Raw genomic sequence first — 12,381 nt, forward strand, 5'->3', positions numbered from 1 at the left:
CAAAAAGAGGACAACAGTGAGACACGCAGATGGGCATATATGCAAAAAGAGACAGTCTTCATCATGGAACCACAGTATTTTCAGTGCATTACAAGCTGAGCTATTGTAAAAGGTTTTCTTGAAGACCTTAAAGGATATATTTGTTTGTGGACAAAGAGTTTCTCCTAAACAACAGAGACGGCAGGGAAGAACGCATAGGGTGCTATTTTGCAAATGTTACGTTAGCGTGATAGGTTAGAATCTGAGTTTATTCAACATCTCAATACCGAAAGGAAAGAAAACAGTCACAAACAATCCGCAAGAAAAGTTAATTGTACCTCTACATGCGTACATTCAAGAGGACTTAAAATTACACTAATCACTACAAACATTCAGAAATACTGACAGAATTCCCTTACGTCCTCCTACCCACTTCACTGCTACAGCAGTGTGTCACTTGCCATGTGTTCCGTGTTACGATAAACATATTATCTTTGAATTGCAAGTATGGCATAGCACCATATATTTGTTTTCCAGGCGCTGCATACCATTTCGTTATTTCAGAAGCATTTAATCACGAATGTCCTTTGCACTTCTTGACAGATATCAGAAACAAGGCACATTCCCTAATGTGCAAGGAAGATAGCAATGACTGTGTTGTACCAAGTCTGTATTTAACACAAATGTTAGGTGAGCAAACAGTACCAGTATAACAAAATGTATTTTTTTCTAAATGTCTAAACTTTTGAAATATTTCCATTATAGTTCCATTATTTTGTTAGTACCTTCCCTTAAAAGGGAGCATTGTTCCTGAGAAGATTTCCTGTGAACTCAATGCCAAAAACACACACAAAAGCCACAACAGTCTCAGCTAATAAATATACAAAGTTAGACAAATATGAATGTGAGGATGAAAGTAGAGTCTACCAGGTCTTCTGATTCGCTGTGTACAAACTTCAATTTGTTTCTGTTACAAACTTCAATTTCAGCCTGGAATCAATGTGGGACCATTTTGGCAACACGTACTGGAGCTATGTATCATTATTCTCTACTTTCTGGTCCAAGAAGGCTGTATCAAACAAATTATTTTTTAGATAACTTGTTAGACCTAGGAGTTTATTAGAAAAATATATGGCTTATGGCTTGAAAGACCATAAAGCGGTTTAAAGAGACCTAAGGGACAATGATTTATCTACTAGAATCAACTTGCTCTTCAGGCTGCTGGAATGGAGCATGGAAATGTGAAAAACAGGATTAAAGATTCAAGCTATCTGCTTAAAAACCGCAAATGCTTTATCGTTTATCCAAAATGACACTTCAAAAGTTATCTGGATGGTGTGACATAAGATTGTACAATCCACTTCCACATTTTGCATAAAGTAGTGTCAAACTTCCTTTTATCAGAATTGCTGGAGCTCATACCACCGTTTTTACCTGTTGAATCTGCGTATTAGATACAATTGTTTAAAATCATTACTTGCAGAATTTGCAACCTAAGTTACGCAGTTTCTTTTTTGAAGAAGAATACTATTCCCATTATCAGTCTCAAGAACTGAGATATAAGGGACTAAGGGGAATGTTCATATTGCCTAACTTTAGCATTTATTGTATGAGTTTACATTAGGGGGACTTTCTTTAGGAAGACTCCATCTAACCGTGGGAGAAACTCACTGAAAGGGCCTTTCAGAGAAAAAATCCAAAGTTAAGTCTTCTAAATCACGCCTCTAAAGGCACCAACCTCTCTATTTTCTACCCAGGAACAGTGGCCTCCACATGGTTGTAAGAAGTTAGGCAGTGTACGTTCCCTTGTGTTTTCCCTGAGTCTGAAAACTCTCTTAACAATTTAAACCAATTTTAGCCATGACTGCCAGGGTCATGCCCAACCCTGCATTCCCATCACCCCAGTGCTTGTGTGACCCCAGTCTGAGCTGGCTCAGGGAATAAACAGCTGAAGATTAACTTCAAAAACACTTCCCTAAAAAAGCCAAAATCTCAATTTTTAAAATTGTTTAAAAGTAATTAAAATGTTTAAAAGTAATTTGGTATGCATATTAAAATAAAAAGTTCTTCCCTTCTCAGCCATGTAACCCCTTGAACTCAGATCTGCAACTAATTCCTGTAGAACCTATTGGAAGTTCCAGGGCCACGACATTTCAAAGGTCGTGTCCATAAAAGAATCCAAGTTTTACTTACATGAAACAAAAAAATCATCTCATCTATTTAACACCTATTTATAAACTGAGAGAACAAATCACTTCCCATAAGAAAGCATGCCAACTACTACACATATCTAATTTAATACATTTAAGTAGTGTACATGTGAGGCCACTTATCAGAAGAGTCCTAGGGAATGAAAATTATGTAATTGTCTGAAATAGTCTGTAATGAGACCAACATCAGCACAGGCAGAAATAACTCCAGAACCCCCAACTTCTTCAGGAACAGACCTTTAATGGAGTTATATTTTTGTTCTGCATGAGCTATATGGGTGCTGAAGGGTCATCTTTGAGGCACATGGAGTAAGAGTCTTTATTCACTAGAAAATACCCACTCTCTAGTCAGAAATAGAAACCAAGTCTCTCCAATCACCTGCTTTCCAGCTGTAATAACTGTAAGTAGTCTAATCCAATGCCACACTATAGCTGTTAACAGTTCTCCCTTTAGTCCACACAAAAGTCAACTTGTGCTGAATTTAAAAGATTTGAAGTAAATGAAAGATGGAGCCAAGCACTGACAAGAAACCAAAAGACTTGAAAACCGATCAAGGAGCAGTGTTCTGTCTTAGTCTGATTAACGCAGACAGTAAAATAATACGTATCAATTTAAACTTAACCATAATGCACATGCATAAATAATTCAGGTTAAAGACACATAAGCTATCTTAATTCTGTCGTTTTCAAATCTCTGCACAAATCTTATAAAGATTATTCCAGTTTATATAACTTCAAGAAAACACCATTTTGAAAAGACCAATAAATCATCAATTTGTTCATAAAAACTTAAATATATATTTTGCACGTACATAAGCAGAGGGAAGAAGAAAAGTCTATTTCTGCAATGAGCTCAATATGAGCAAGATTTTGCTTCATGAGGAATCTAATTGCCTCTAGTCTGCCCACAGATTCATTACAGCAAAAAGGTCCAAGTGATGAAATAACTAGTCCATTCAGATTGCGATGTTCAGGTAAAGCTCTATACAAAGCTGCTAAACACATGAAAATATTTTATTTGAATCAAGAGTGTGTTCAAGACTTGTACATATGTGCTGCTAAGAATAAAGCAATTAAAAAAAAAAAGGCAATGTTAAAGGACTACGACCCATGAGCACAGATTCCCTTCTGTTCTTTTTAAGTGATGTGAAAGTCACACAGCGTAACTGCCACAGCCTCTCTTTACATATCTAGATATCAAAATCACCTTAAATGCACATTCAGGTACACGTAGAATTCTAAATTACAGATGGAATGAAGTAGCACAAAAAGATTACACCTCCATTGGTGCAAAACTACAAAAAATCAGACAAGCTTTTCTTTCTTAATACTTAAAGATACCCATCTCCTGCTGGAGAAGCGTAAAGCTTTACACTGCTTTTATCTGTTTTAAAATCATTCTGAACAGCAGCCATCAATCCAAAGAAGTATATTTTCTAAGTATTCTTTCACTCTTCAACAAAAGCAAGACGTTGGGAAGGTACTCAAATCCATTAACATGCATGTAGAATAGCCTCTGGCAACTTCCAACCTATTTAAGTAAGCAGAATTTTTCTATTTCCATACAAATCTTCTGGTATTTTAGTAAACATTCTGTACTCAGTAGGCATTACTGTTTGTTGATCTCATAGATCATAAATTCCAATCCTGCAATGAGCTCCATGGATTCCACAGGACTATGCCCAGGCACGCTCGACTGCTGAGCGAGACGAGAGGTCACTGCAGGGTGATGTTCTTCTTAGTACTGTACTTGGTTACTGTGTCAAAATGATTCACTTCTACCACCACCTTGCAAATTCTAATTTGATCATTATAATGATTATCAATTAGCATCTCATCACTATTTGATGACACACAATGACTTGTGGCTAACTAGCACCCAATACTTCAACATAACAAAAATGCCATGAGAAGAGGAACCATGGTAGAGGCCAGCAGGCCGAAAGGACTCGGTGAGCAAAGAAATGGGCAACATTTCTTTGTCTGACAAGCTTCCCATTCACAGACGGGCTGATGCGGTGAGCCGGGTGAGACACGTAGTGTCAACGCGCATCAACACAGCCATGGCAGAGGTGGGAGAACCATCCCAGGCCACCACCTCGCTCACCTGCGCGATTCTTCCACCCAGAAAATCACTCCCATAGTGAGAAGGTCTGCACTAACAACACTAAAGTTCCAAGAGAATGCTTTATTATTCAGTACAATAAAGCATTGTATGTTTCCTAATAATTAAATTCACTTTGAAAGGGAAAAAGAAATCAAATAAATCATTAGATCTAATTATGTAACACGACTACCCGAAGACAGAAAAGCTGAAGAGCTAAGTACAAAATGAATTTACAAGTGGTTTTATCTACAGCTTGCCTCTAGATCTGCTTTTACATGGATGATCATTCAAGTCCAGAGAATACTCAACAACCTGTTGCAGTTGAAAATCTTTTCTTCCATCCACCTTATAGTATAAAATCATTAATCTCAATGGCCTCCTCATCTGTTTCCTATGAACTAAGAATCTGCATTTCAATATGCCTGAAATATTTCTAATTTCTTTAATGTTGAAATAGTTATTGTAGAAACTTCAGCTGGTTAGAGCACAGTATTATGACTCATTCAAAATAGCCATGGCACATATATTTAGAGTGTTCATGTTTTTACCTGATAAAAATATTAGACTCATGTAATTCTCTCATGCATATGACCACATCTTCCCATTAAAAACTTTCTGTGGCTGCAGCACAAATTTCCATTTTCATAAAAGACTTTTCTAAAAATTGTCATCTTCTCTCTAAAATAAAGTTTTGCATAAAAATGATGAATGTATTAGAATCCATTTGAATTCAGAGTGCAAAAAGAAGCTCAAGTTATAAATGAATACAAATGTTGTGAAAAGCTAATAGAAGCACTCTGCATTATGACTTTCATGCTGGCTTCTGTGTCAAAGAATCTTTAAAGGATTAACTGTAATTTGCATTTTCTGCATTATATAAAAATAAAAACTTATTCTGTTTCTACCTTATGTAATTGTTTTATCTTTCACTGGTTCATGTCTTCTAAACTCCATACCTTTACCTGCACTAATATTTCTCAGAAATAACGTGTCTTATTCTTTCTGCTTCCCCTCCCCCTATTAAATACTGATGGGTGAAACTAAGTTGGTGTTAGGACTTTTCTTTAGGATCGTTTCTAAATACTACGTAGCTCCCTGAGATATATATTACCTAAAACTGATTCTACTGTGAATGCTTAGTAATCTAAAATACGCTATTGAATTTTTTTCCATACTATGCACTCAACAAAAGTTTCAATTCTCTTTTTAATCTAAGACGATGGCTACTTTACTACTAAACCACAGAAAACTGTTTTACTTTTGGCAACTAAATTGATTCCTGAATCACTGGGACTTAAAACTGCCTTATAAGAAAAATTTTGCTTTTTTAATTTAAACAGCAAGAACCATCAGCATTTACCTTCCAAAATGAAGCATCATGTTGGTATCTATCAACAACTACCAAAAGAAAAGAAAAAAGTGATGCGAATTTTAATTTGCAGAGAGAATTATTCCAGGTATGTCTTGTTTCAGAACAACAATACCCTGTTAGGGCTTGCAGGCCTCAGCTTAAGTAGTTTGGTAATAGGAATGACAGCACAAACAAAGCACTGGAAAAGGTTTATGAGGGTGGAGTCCATTATTAAACACTGAATTAAAACTCTTCTGTACCCTGCGGCTCCAAACTTTGAGAAGATGCAGCAGTAAACCCTGAACAGACAAACTACTGCAAACTTGGCTTATAACCCCTCTTCCTCAAGATACAAGCCCATCCAGTTACTAAAACTGAATGCACCGTTGTTCCCTACGCACTACCTGAAAACAAAGAACCAAAACAAAGACCATTCCCCTTCATAGACTATAAACTTCCGCTTTTAATAACTAATCGTCCCACCCGACACAGTTGTGCATTGTACAACACAAACCACTCCAGTCAGACAATGCACACAGCAATAAAACTCAACCCAGCAAAGAAAGTGAAAGCTGCGTTTGTTCAGCATGTTATTTGGCGCAGCCAACTGTAATGCTTCAGCCTGCCGTTTATTGTTTACTCTGTCAAAGGATTATTAAGAATTAAGCTGCATTTGGCAATTTTTTGAGAAGGGAATTTACATGCGAAGTAACTGACACTTGATATTTAAAGTCTATTGGTTGACTCTGACCCTTCGTTTACAAGTGACTCATTTGACTGCAAGGATCTCTGATGTGGAAATGCTCAGATACGAATCAATTGCAGTTTTTGTCTCGGGTAAATGTTACTTGGCAATCTAAAACAAATGAACAATGCTCAGACCGAGGTTCACATAGAACAGCACTCATATGTTTAAAGAATTCCTTTTACATGCCTGATTTAGTTCTAGTCGGAGGATTTATGGGTCCCCTTCTCCTAATAACTTATCTCAGCGCACAGTGTTTTTAAACACACACACAACCACCAGTTAACTCTTTTGCTGCCTGAAAGAACAGAAATGTACGGATGCATTTAAGTAAATAGAAAAAGAGGATTTGGTCCTGATAGGGCGAATGATTCTCTCGGGGGGTGGGGGGATAGGGGAAGGATAGGACGAGAAAGGCAGAGAAACATGTAGGTACAGTTCGCAAACCCCTGTTTCATAAAGAAATGATTGTGTAAGAAACAACCGTTCCTACACAAAATCAGCCCAGTGCAAAATCTGCAGTTTACCTCTGATAGAGTAAAAGGGTTTCTCTGTACCCAAGCGAGATTCCTTTCCTCTTAGAAGACAGATGCAGCATTTCTATAAACAAAAATGTCTCTAGCCCTACCTTGTGCCAGTGCTTGCAACATGTGGAGCTGAAGCAACAGAAACGCCCACCATCCCCGACAGAAGATGAAACAGAAGTTTAACTTTATCATCATTCCGCCTCGCCTGCTATTCCTTCGGGCAATAATTTTGCGATCCACCTTTCTTTCAACCGTTCTTGCCTCACTGATCCCCATCCGATCCGACTGCCTGCCACTGCTGACAGTGCTTTGGTCATTGCTCATTCCGCACCCCGAGGCCGGGCTCTCTTTGGTGCGTTGGGAACATCGCCCACTGCCTTCGCCCCGGAGTTTTTGGGCAAGAGAAGCCCCCACTTCAGAGGAATGGTGGACTCTTTGATTTGTGCTCACTTCGCCTGCAGCCCAAAAGCAGCACTCCCTGTGCCTCCCGGTATGATAATCGCCACCTAAGTCCGTGTTTCTTGTGGAGGTATTGATTGCACCAAAACAACCAGTCAGAAATGTGAAACACATGTTTCTCTGCACTGTCACATCCAATGCCTTCAGCACAGAGGGAGCAAGTTTATAGGCGTCAGTATTTCAGTAAATCCGGATCCTTCAGCACATAGCCAACAAAAACAGAGAAAGACTGATCCATCTTAGCCACTAGCAGACAATCCAGAGAGTACCTTTCATACCACAACGATGATGGAAACTGTTACCTCGGTGGTTTTTATGAAGCGTGGTGAGTTTTCCAGCATGTGTCCCATTCTCCTGTAAAAACCTTGCAGTGGAAGTGTTAAATTCTCGCAGAAGGGGTTGGAAAAAAAAGCATCGAGGAAAAAAAAAAAACTAATTGAAAGTGTCTCGCTATTCCTTGCGCTAAGGATTTATTTCAGACAATTTCGAGATTAGCCATGCAGACAGAGTAGTCTCCAGATATCCTCGCAAAGCTGTGCATAGTTTATATTAATCCGATTTTCCTTTGGATACAAATCTCTACCGTCAATAGAAGGGTCTGAAGGGTCCTCAAGCAGGTAAATTGAGCAGCTCTGCCCGTGATTCCAGCTCGCCGTGCAGTCACTCAGCCCCAGGCCAGCGGTGTCAGCTCAACTCAGCCGGAGGTGGGGAAAACCTCAGCTGATCGTATCTCCCTCCCGCTCCAAGACCGGTGCTGCTCTCTTTCTTGCAGAGACCACGACAAAAATCTCCTCTAACACGTAAATCGCTTTTCTTCTGGCCGGTTATGGAGGAAGCAATGAAACAAACCCTCAGCTGGATAGTGCCCGGGGCGGGGGGACAGCAAACCTCCCGCAACAAACAGCAACAAGGTGAAATCCTTCCAGCTTTGCTCGGATGGACTCCTGCTTTCCTTGTTTATACAGCCCAGGGATCCTGGTTCTTCCTCTGAGCGTCTCTCCCTTACAGAAGCTGTAAACACAAGAGAGAAAGCGCTATCACAGCGGCAACAGCGGCGGCAATAAAACCCTACAGGAAAAAAAGAAAAAAGGCGCTGGAGGTTTTACATTTAAACAATGCATCGGGTATTGTTTCAGTCCCGCCTTCCGTAAAGGGAAAAGTTTCGTGGGAGATTCCCTCCCCCCTTTATTAGAAAGAAGGAATGTGAGCACTTATAAAAGAAGTACCCCCGGCATAAAACCAAGTTAAAAACAAAGCACCTAAGCGCGAAGTTGATCAAACAAAAATCTTTACCGCTCTCCTCCCCCCGCGCCTCAACTTTCCTGGGCCCCCTCAGCACCGCGCGCTGCTGACCCGCCCCCGGCTCGCGCTCCGCCCGCCCCCCGCGCGCCCACCCTCCCGCGCGCCCACCTCGGCGCCCTCGCCCGCGCCCTCGTTCCGCGCTGTGCTCCCCCAGAGCCGGCGGACACGCCGCTCCCCGCCCCGGCCACCGCTCCCGCTGTCTCACCTCCCGTCTCCCTTCACGTCTCTCCCGCACACACCCCCCGCCGTCCCCCCCCCCCGCCCTAAACACAAGCCGCGCCTCATCCCACCTTCTCCTGACCTACACCTCAACGGGGCTGTGTCTGTGTGGGGGAACATCCTCCACGGAGCTCAGGAGGGGGCTACTGGGTGTGGGGGTGTGTTTGTGGAACTGTCAGGACGGAGCAGGGGGACGATATTTGAGCACACGTTTGCCCGCCGGCTCGCTACAGACCCCGGAGGAGCAGCGCACCGCCGCCCGCTCGCACCGCCGCCCGCTCACACCGCCACGGCGGGACCTGCCCGCGGCCGCCTCGGTAACGCTCCGCTCCTGCCCCGCCCCCCCCGCTGGCCCCGCCCCCAGCCCGGCCGTTGATTGGGCGGCAGGCGCGCGGGGCGAGGGCGTAAGAGCCGCGCTCGCGTAAAGCGGGAGGGACGTTGCGCACCGGCTAACGGCTGCGCGCGTGACCTTCTCTTCTCCGCGCTCGCTAACGGCCGCGCGCGCGTGTGTCCCCACCCCCGCGAGGGCAGTTTGTCCCGCGCTCGTTAACGGCCGAGCGCGCGCGCCTGGCGAGACCTTCTCCCGCGTTCCCGCGCCAGCGGCCGCGCGCGCATGGCGGGCCGCTCTCCCGCGCTCGCTGCGCCCCCTAGGCCTGTGCGGCGGCACCGGCGCTGCTGCGGTGGCCGCTGCTGGCAGGGGGCACGCCAGGCACGCCCGGGCGCGGCTGCTCCGGCTTGTGCGTTCCCAGCAGCTATTCTTTTTTCTCTTTTTATTAGCGAACAAGGAAAAATAGCAGGTATGTGTCAAAGCCAGAGAGCCTGAAGGTGCGAATTAACCCTCCCCCTTCCCGCTCTTTGTGTTGCGTCTGATTCAGCCTGCGAGGTTGGCAGGCGGCGCGGCAAAGTTTCCGAGCTTGCATTGGTTTTATTCCATGAGTTTAGCAAATGTTTGAGTTGAAGATTGGCAGCCACCTAGCTTCTGTTTTCTTTTTTTTCCTTTCCCCCTTTTTGACAAGCTGTCTCTTGCGATACAGTTGCGCAGGCAAGCATAGTAAATGATCGCATTGAATGCGAGGTCATTTTTTCATATTATTAACAGCTGGCATTATGTGTTTAGCACTAAGCTATATTATCGGAGAAAGCACCTTTTTCTCGTGTATTTTATAGCATAAAACAAGTAAAGCATCTTCACTGTTTCCAGCACAGGTGAGCAGCATTCACTGGTCCGATGGCCTTGTCTCCCCTGCACCCACAGCTCGTGCTCCTCAGCTGCACCCTCTCCTCCCCAGGCCACCCCATCCCTGCAAATCACTGCTCAGGTTTTCCTCTTGACCTTCCCTTAGTATCTCACAGGTGTTGTCTGCCAGATTGTCACCTACACAGGTCTAGTATCTAACAGCTTCTGATATCTCTTTTCTGCCCTTCCTTCTTGCATTTGAAAGCTTGTTGCTCCTGCGCTCCAGAAGTTGCTGCACTTAAATTCCTCTCCTGTGACCTTTTCCTGGTAACTAAAAGCTATGAGCTATACCTCAGTATCTCTTCCTTGTGGTCAACAGGGTGTAAATACCAGTTCTGTTGTATCTCACACGTCACGCTTTCCTTTTTTTGTGTGTAGGCCACATGAATAATTATCTACAGATATCAGGACCCAGCGCTTATGATTTTCCCTTCAATATGTCCGTTTTGAGAACAATGCAAAGCGAACCCAGATTGGTTTTGGCTGTGTTGAGAACTGACCTCAAGGAAGTAACAATCAGTGGGTAACTCCCATTGTGCCATGAATAGTTCTTAATTTACTGCAGGATGAGGAAACTTTTTATTTAACTAGTAATTTTGGGTGGGGCTGATTTACATTGACTGGAAGTTGAAAGTATGTTGAATTGTGTGTTTGGTTGCTCTTTTTAAGAACACTTAATTGTGTGTTTGGTGGTTGCTTTTTAGAAGTACTGTTAACAAAGGACCATAAAGCTACTGATGGGAACTTGAAGATTTCAAATTCAGTTTGATCTCTGAGAAAGTATTTGGTGCTTCCTCATCAGTTCCAAGGGAAGCAGTTTGCAGTATTTGTATTATTAATGTCTAAAGTCTGCTAAAAGAGTTGTTGTCCAACTGTTAGGTCTTAAAAACCAAGCTGCTACCAAAGAGAAATACTAATTTGTGTTACCTTGTTTAATTTTAGTGAAAGCTTGTTGCCTCCTGGTATTAACAGATTTTCCTTGTAGCGCTTTAAATCTGTTAAAGGTTCAAACACAAGAATAGGAAGCTAACCTATTTTAATCTTCTTTTTGAAAAATTACTTCAATGTGGTAGGATCTTTTACAGTTGCCAACTCTATATTTCGGGTGGAATGTTTTCAGTTTATTTTATTATTTTTAACAATAACCATGTCACAGAGGACAACATTTGTGGGGGTTTGTTTATATATGCCTTGTTTGCAATAACTGTACTGAATTATGTTCAAGCCTGAAAAAAACATACCTGAAGTCTTGTTACTGAGGTGAGTAAAACCATCTCACTATTTTGCTCTCTCTGTTCTGTACCTGCTCCTCTCTCTCATGCGTGTGTGTAACAAGTGAGGAACTAAACCTTTAAGCACACAGCAGGAGAAGGGGTTGGAGAACAGCTCTCCCACCTGAGAAAGCAGGAACAACAAATATGATGCTCATAAAGACAGAAGAAAGGAGGGGATGGGCGTTTTTCCAGTTACTCTTGTGTTCTGCAATGGGGTAACAAAGGTGATAAGTCTTCTAAGGTCCGCAGAGTTTTGTGTAATGAGTACAGAATGGTGGGATGTTTTATTTACAGAACTGGTGAGACAATGAGACAAAAGGGAAAGGAATAAGTGTCCACTCCTCAAGGCAGACACCTTAAAGACAGACAGCTTTCTAGGCAAGGAAACAGAACCATGGAACTACTGCCAGATGAAAATCTCACCCATGTTCTACAACCTTAATTCTTAGTTTCCTTTTACAAGTCTTCATATCTTCATGGGCATAACCTCTTGACTCTTCCTAGCATTTGGACTTTAGCTAAGCTCCTTTAGAGAGAGCTTTCTCATGTACAGATATTTCATATGCGTATTTTGAGCGATGCAGCAGGTTGTTTGGATCTGGTGTATCTCCTGGTGCAGACTCTGGTTCTTGCAGTCCAAGTTGTATCCAACTGGGGTGTGAATTACACCAAATGTGAAGGTTTTTTTGACAGGTAATTGCTATGGTTTCCTTGCTTATTTTAGTCCTGTAAGCCAAGTAATTATCCTGCATTCAGTCTTCTAAAACAGAACAAAACAAAAATCACAGATTAATTTTGTGTTATGTGGTGTTTTCCGCTAGTGCACTTTTTTGGATGATGACTTACTCTAACTAAAAAAGGAAAAAACTCTTAACAAAAGCTTTGGAAATGAAATGGAGTGAGATATGGACACTTTAATGGGCAAAATCGTAATATACTTTTGCAACCTAAAAGTTAATATTCTCTAAGAT

The 12,381-nt window shown here is 42.2% G+C and overlaps 1 protein-coding gene across 12 annotated transcripts in view; it reads right to left on the reverse strand.

The window, feature by feature from the left end:
- SDK1 (sidekick cell adhesion molecule 1) overlaps window positions 1–9,210 on the reverse strand; it is a 375,516-nt gene extending 366,306 nt beyond the window's left edge. For 2 of the 12 annotated variants that reach the window (XM_065031445.1, XM_065031446.1), the window contains exon 1: window positions 7,021–8,625. In XM_065031445.1, the coding sequence (XP_064887517.1) occupies window positions 7,021–7,492 (472 nt within the window). In that variant the 5' untranslated portion in view covers window positions 7,493–8,625. The other 10 variants (XM_065031442.1, XM_065031436.1, XM_065031444.1 and 7 more) reach the window with 10 other exon arrangements.
- Between the last annotated feature and the right edge of the window lie 3,171 nt (window positions 9,211–12,381).

This window comes from Columba livia, chromosome 15 (genome assembly GCF_036013475.1).
Source record: "Columba livia isolate bColLiv1 breed racing homer chromosome 15, bColLiv1.pat.W.v2, whole genome shotgun sequence".
Lineage (NCBI taxonomy): Eukaryota > Metazoa > Chordata > Aves > Columbiformes > Columbidae > Columba > Columba livia.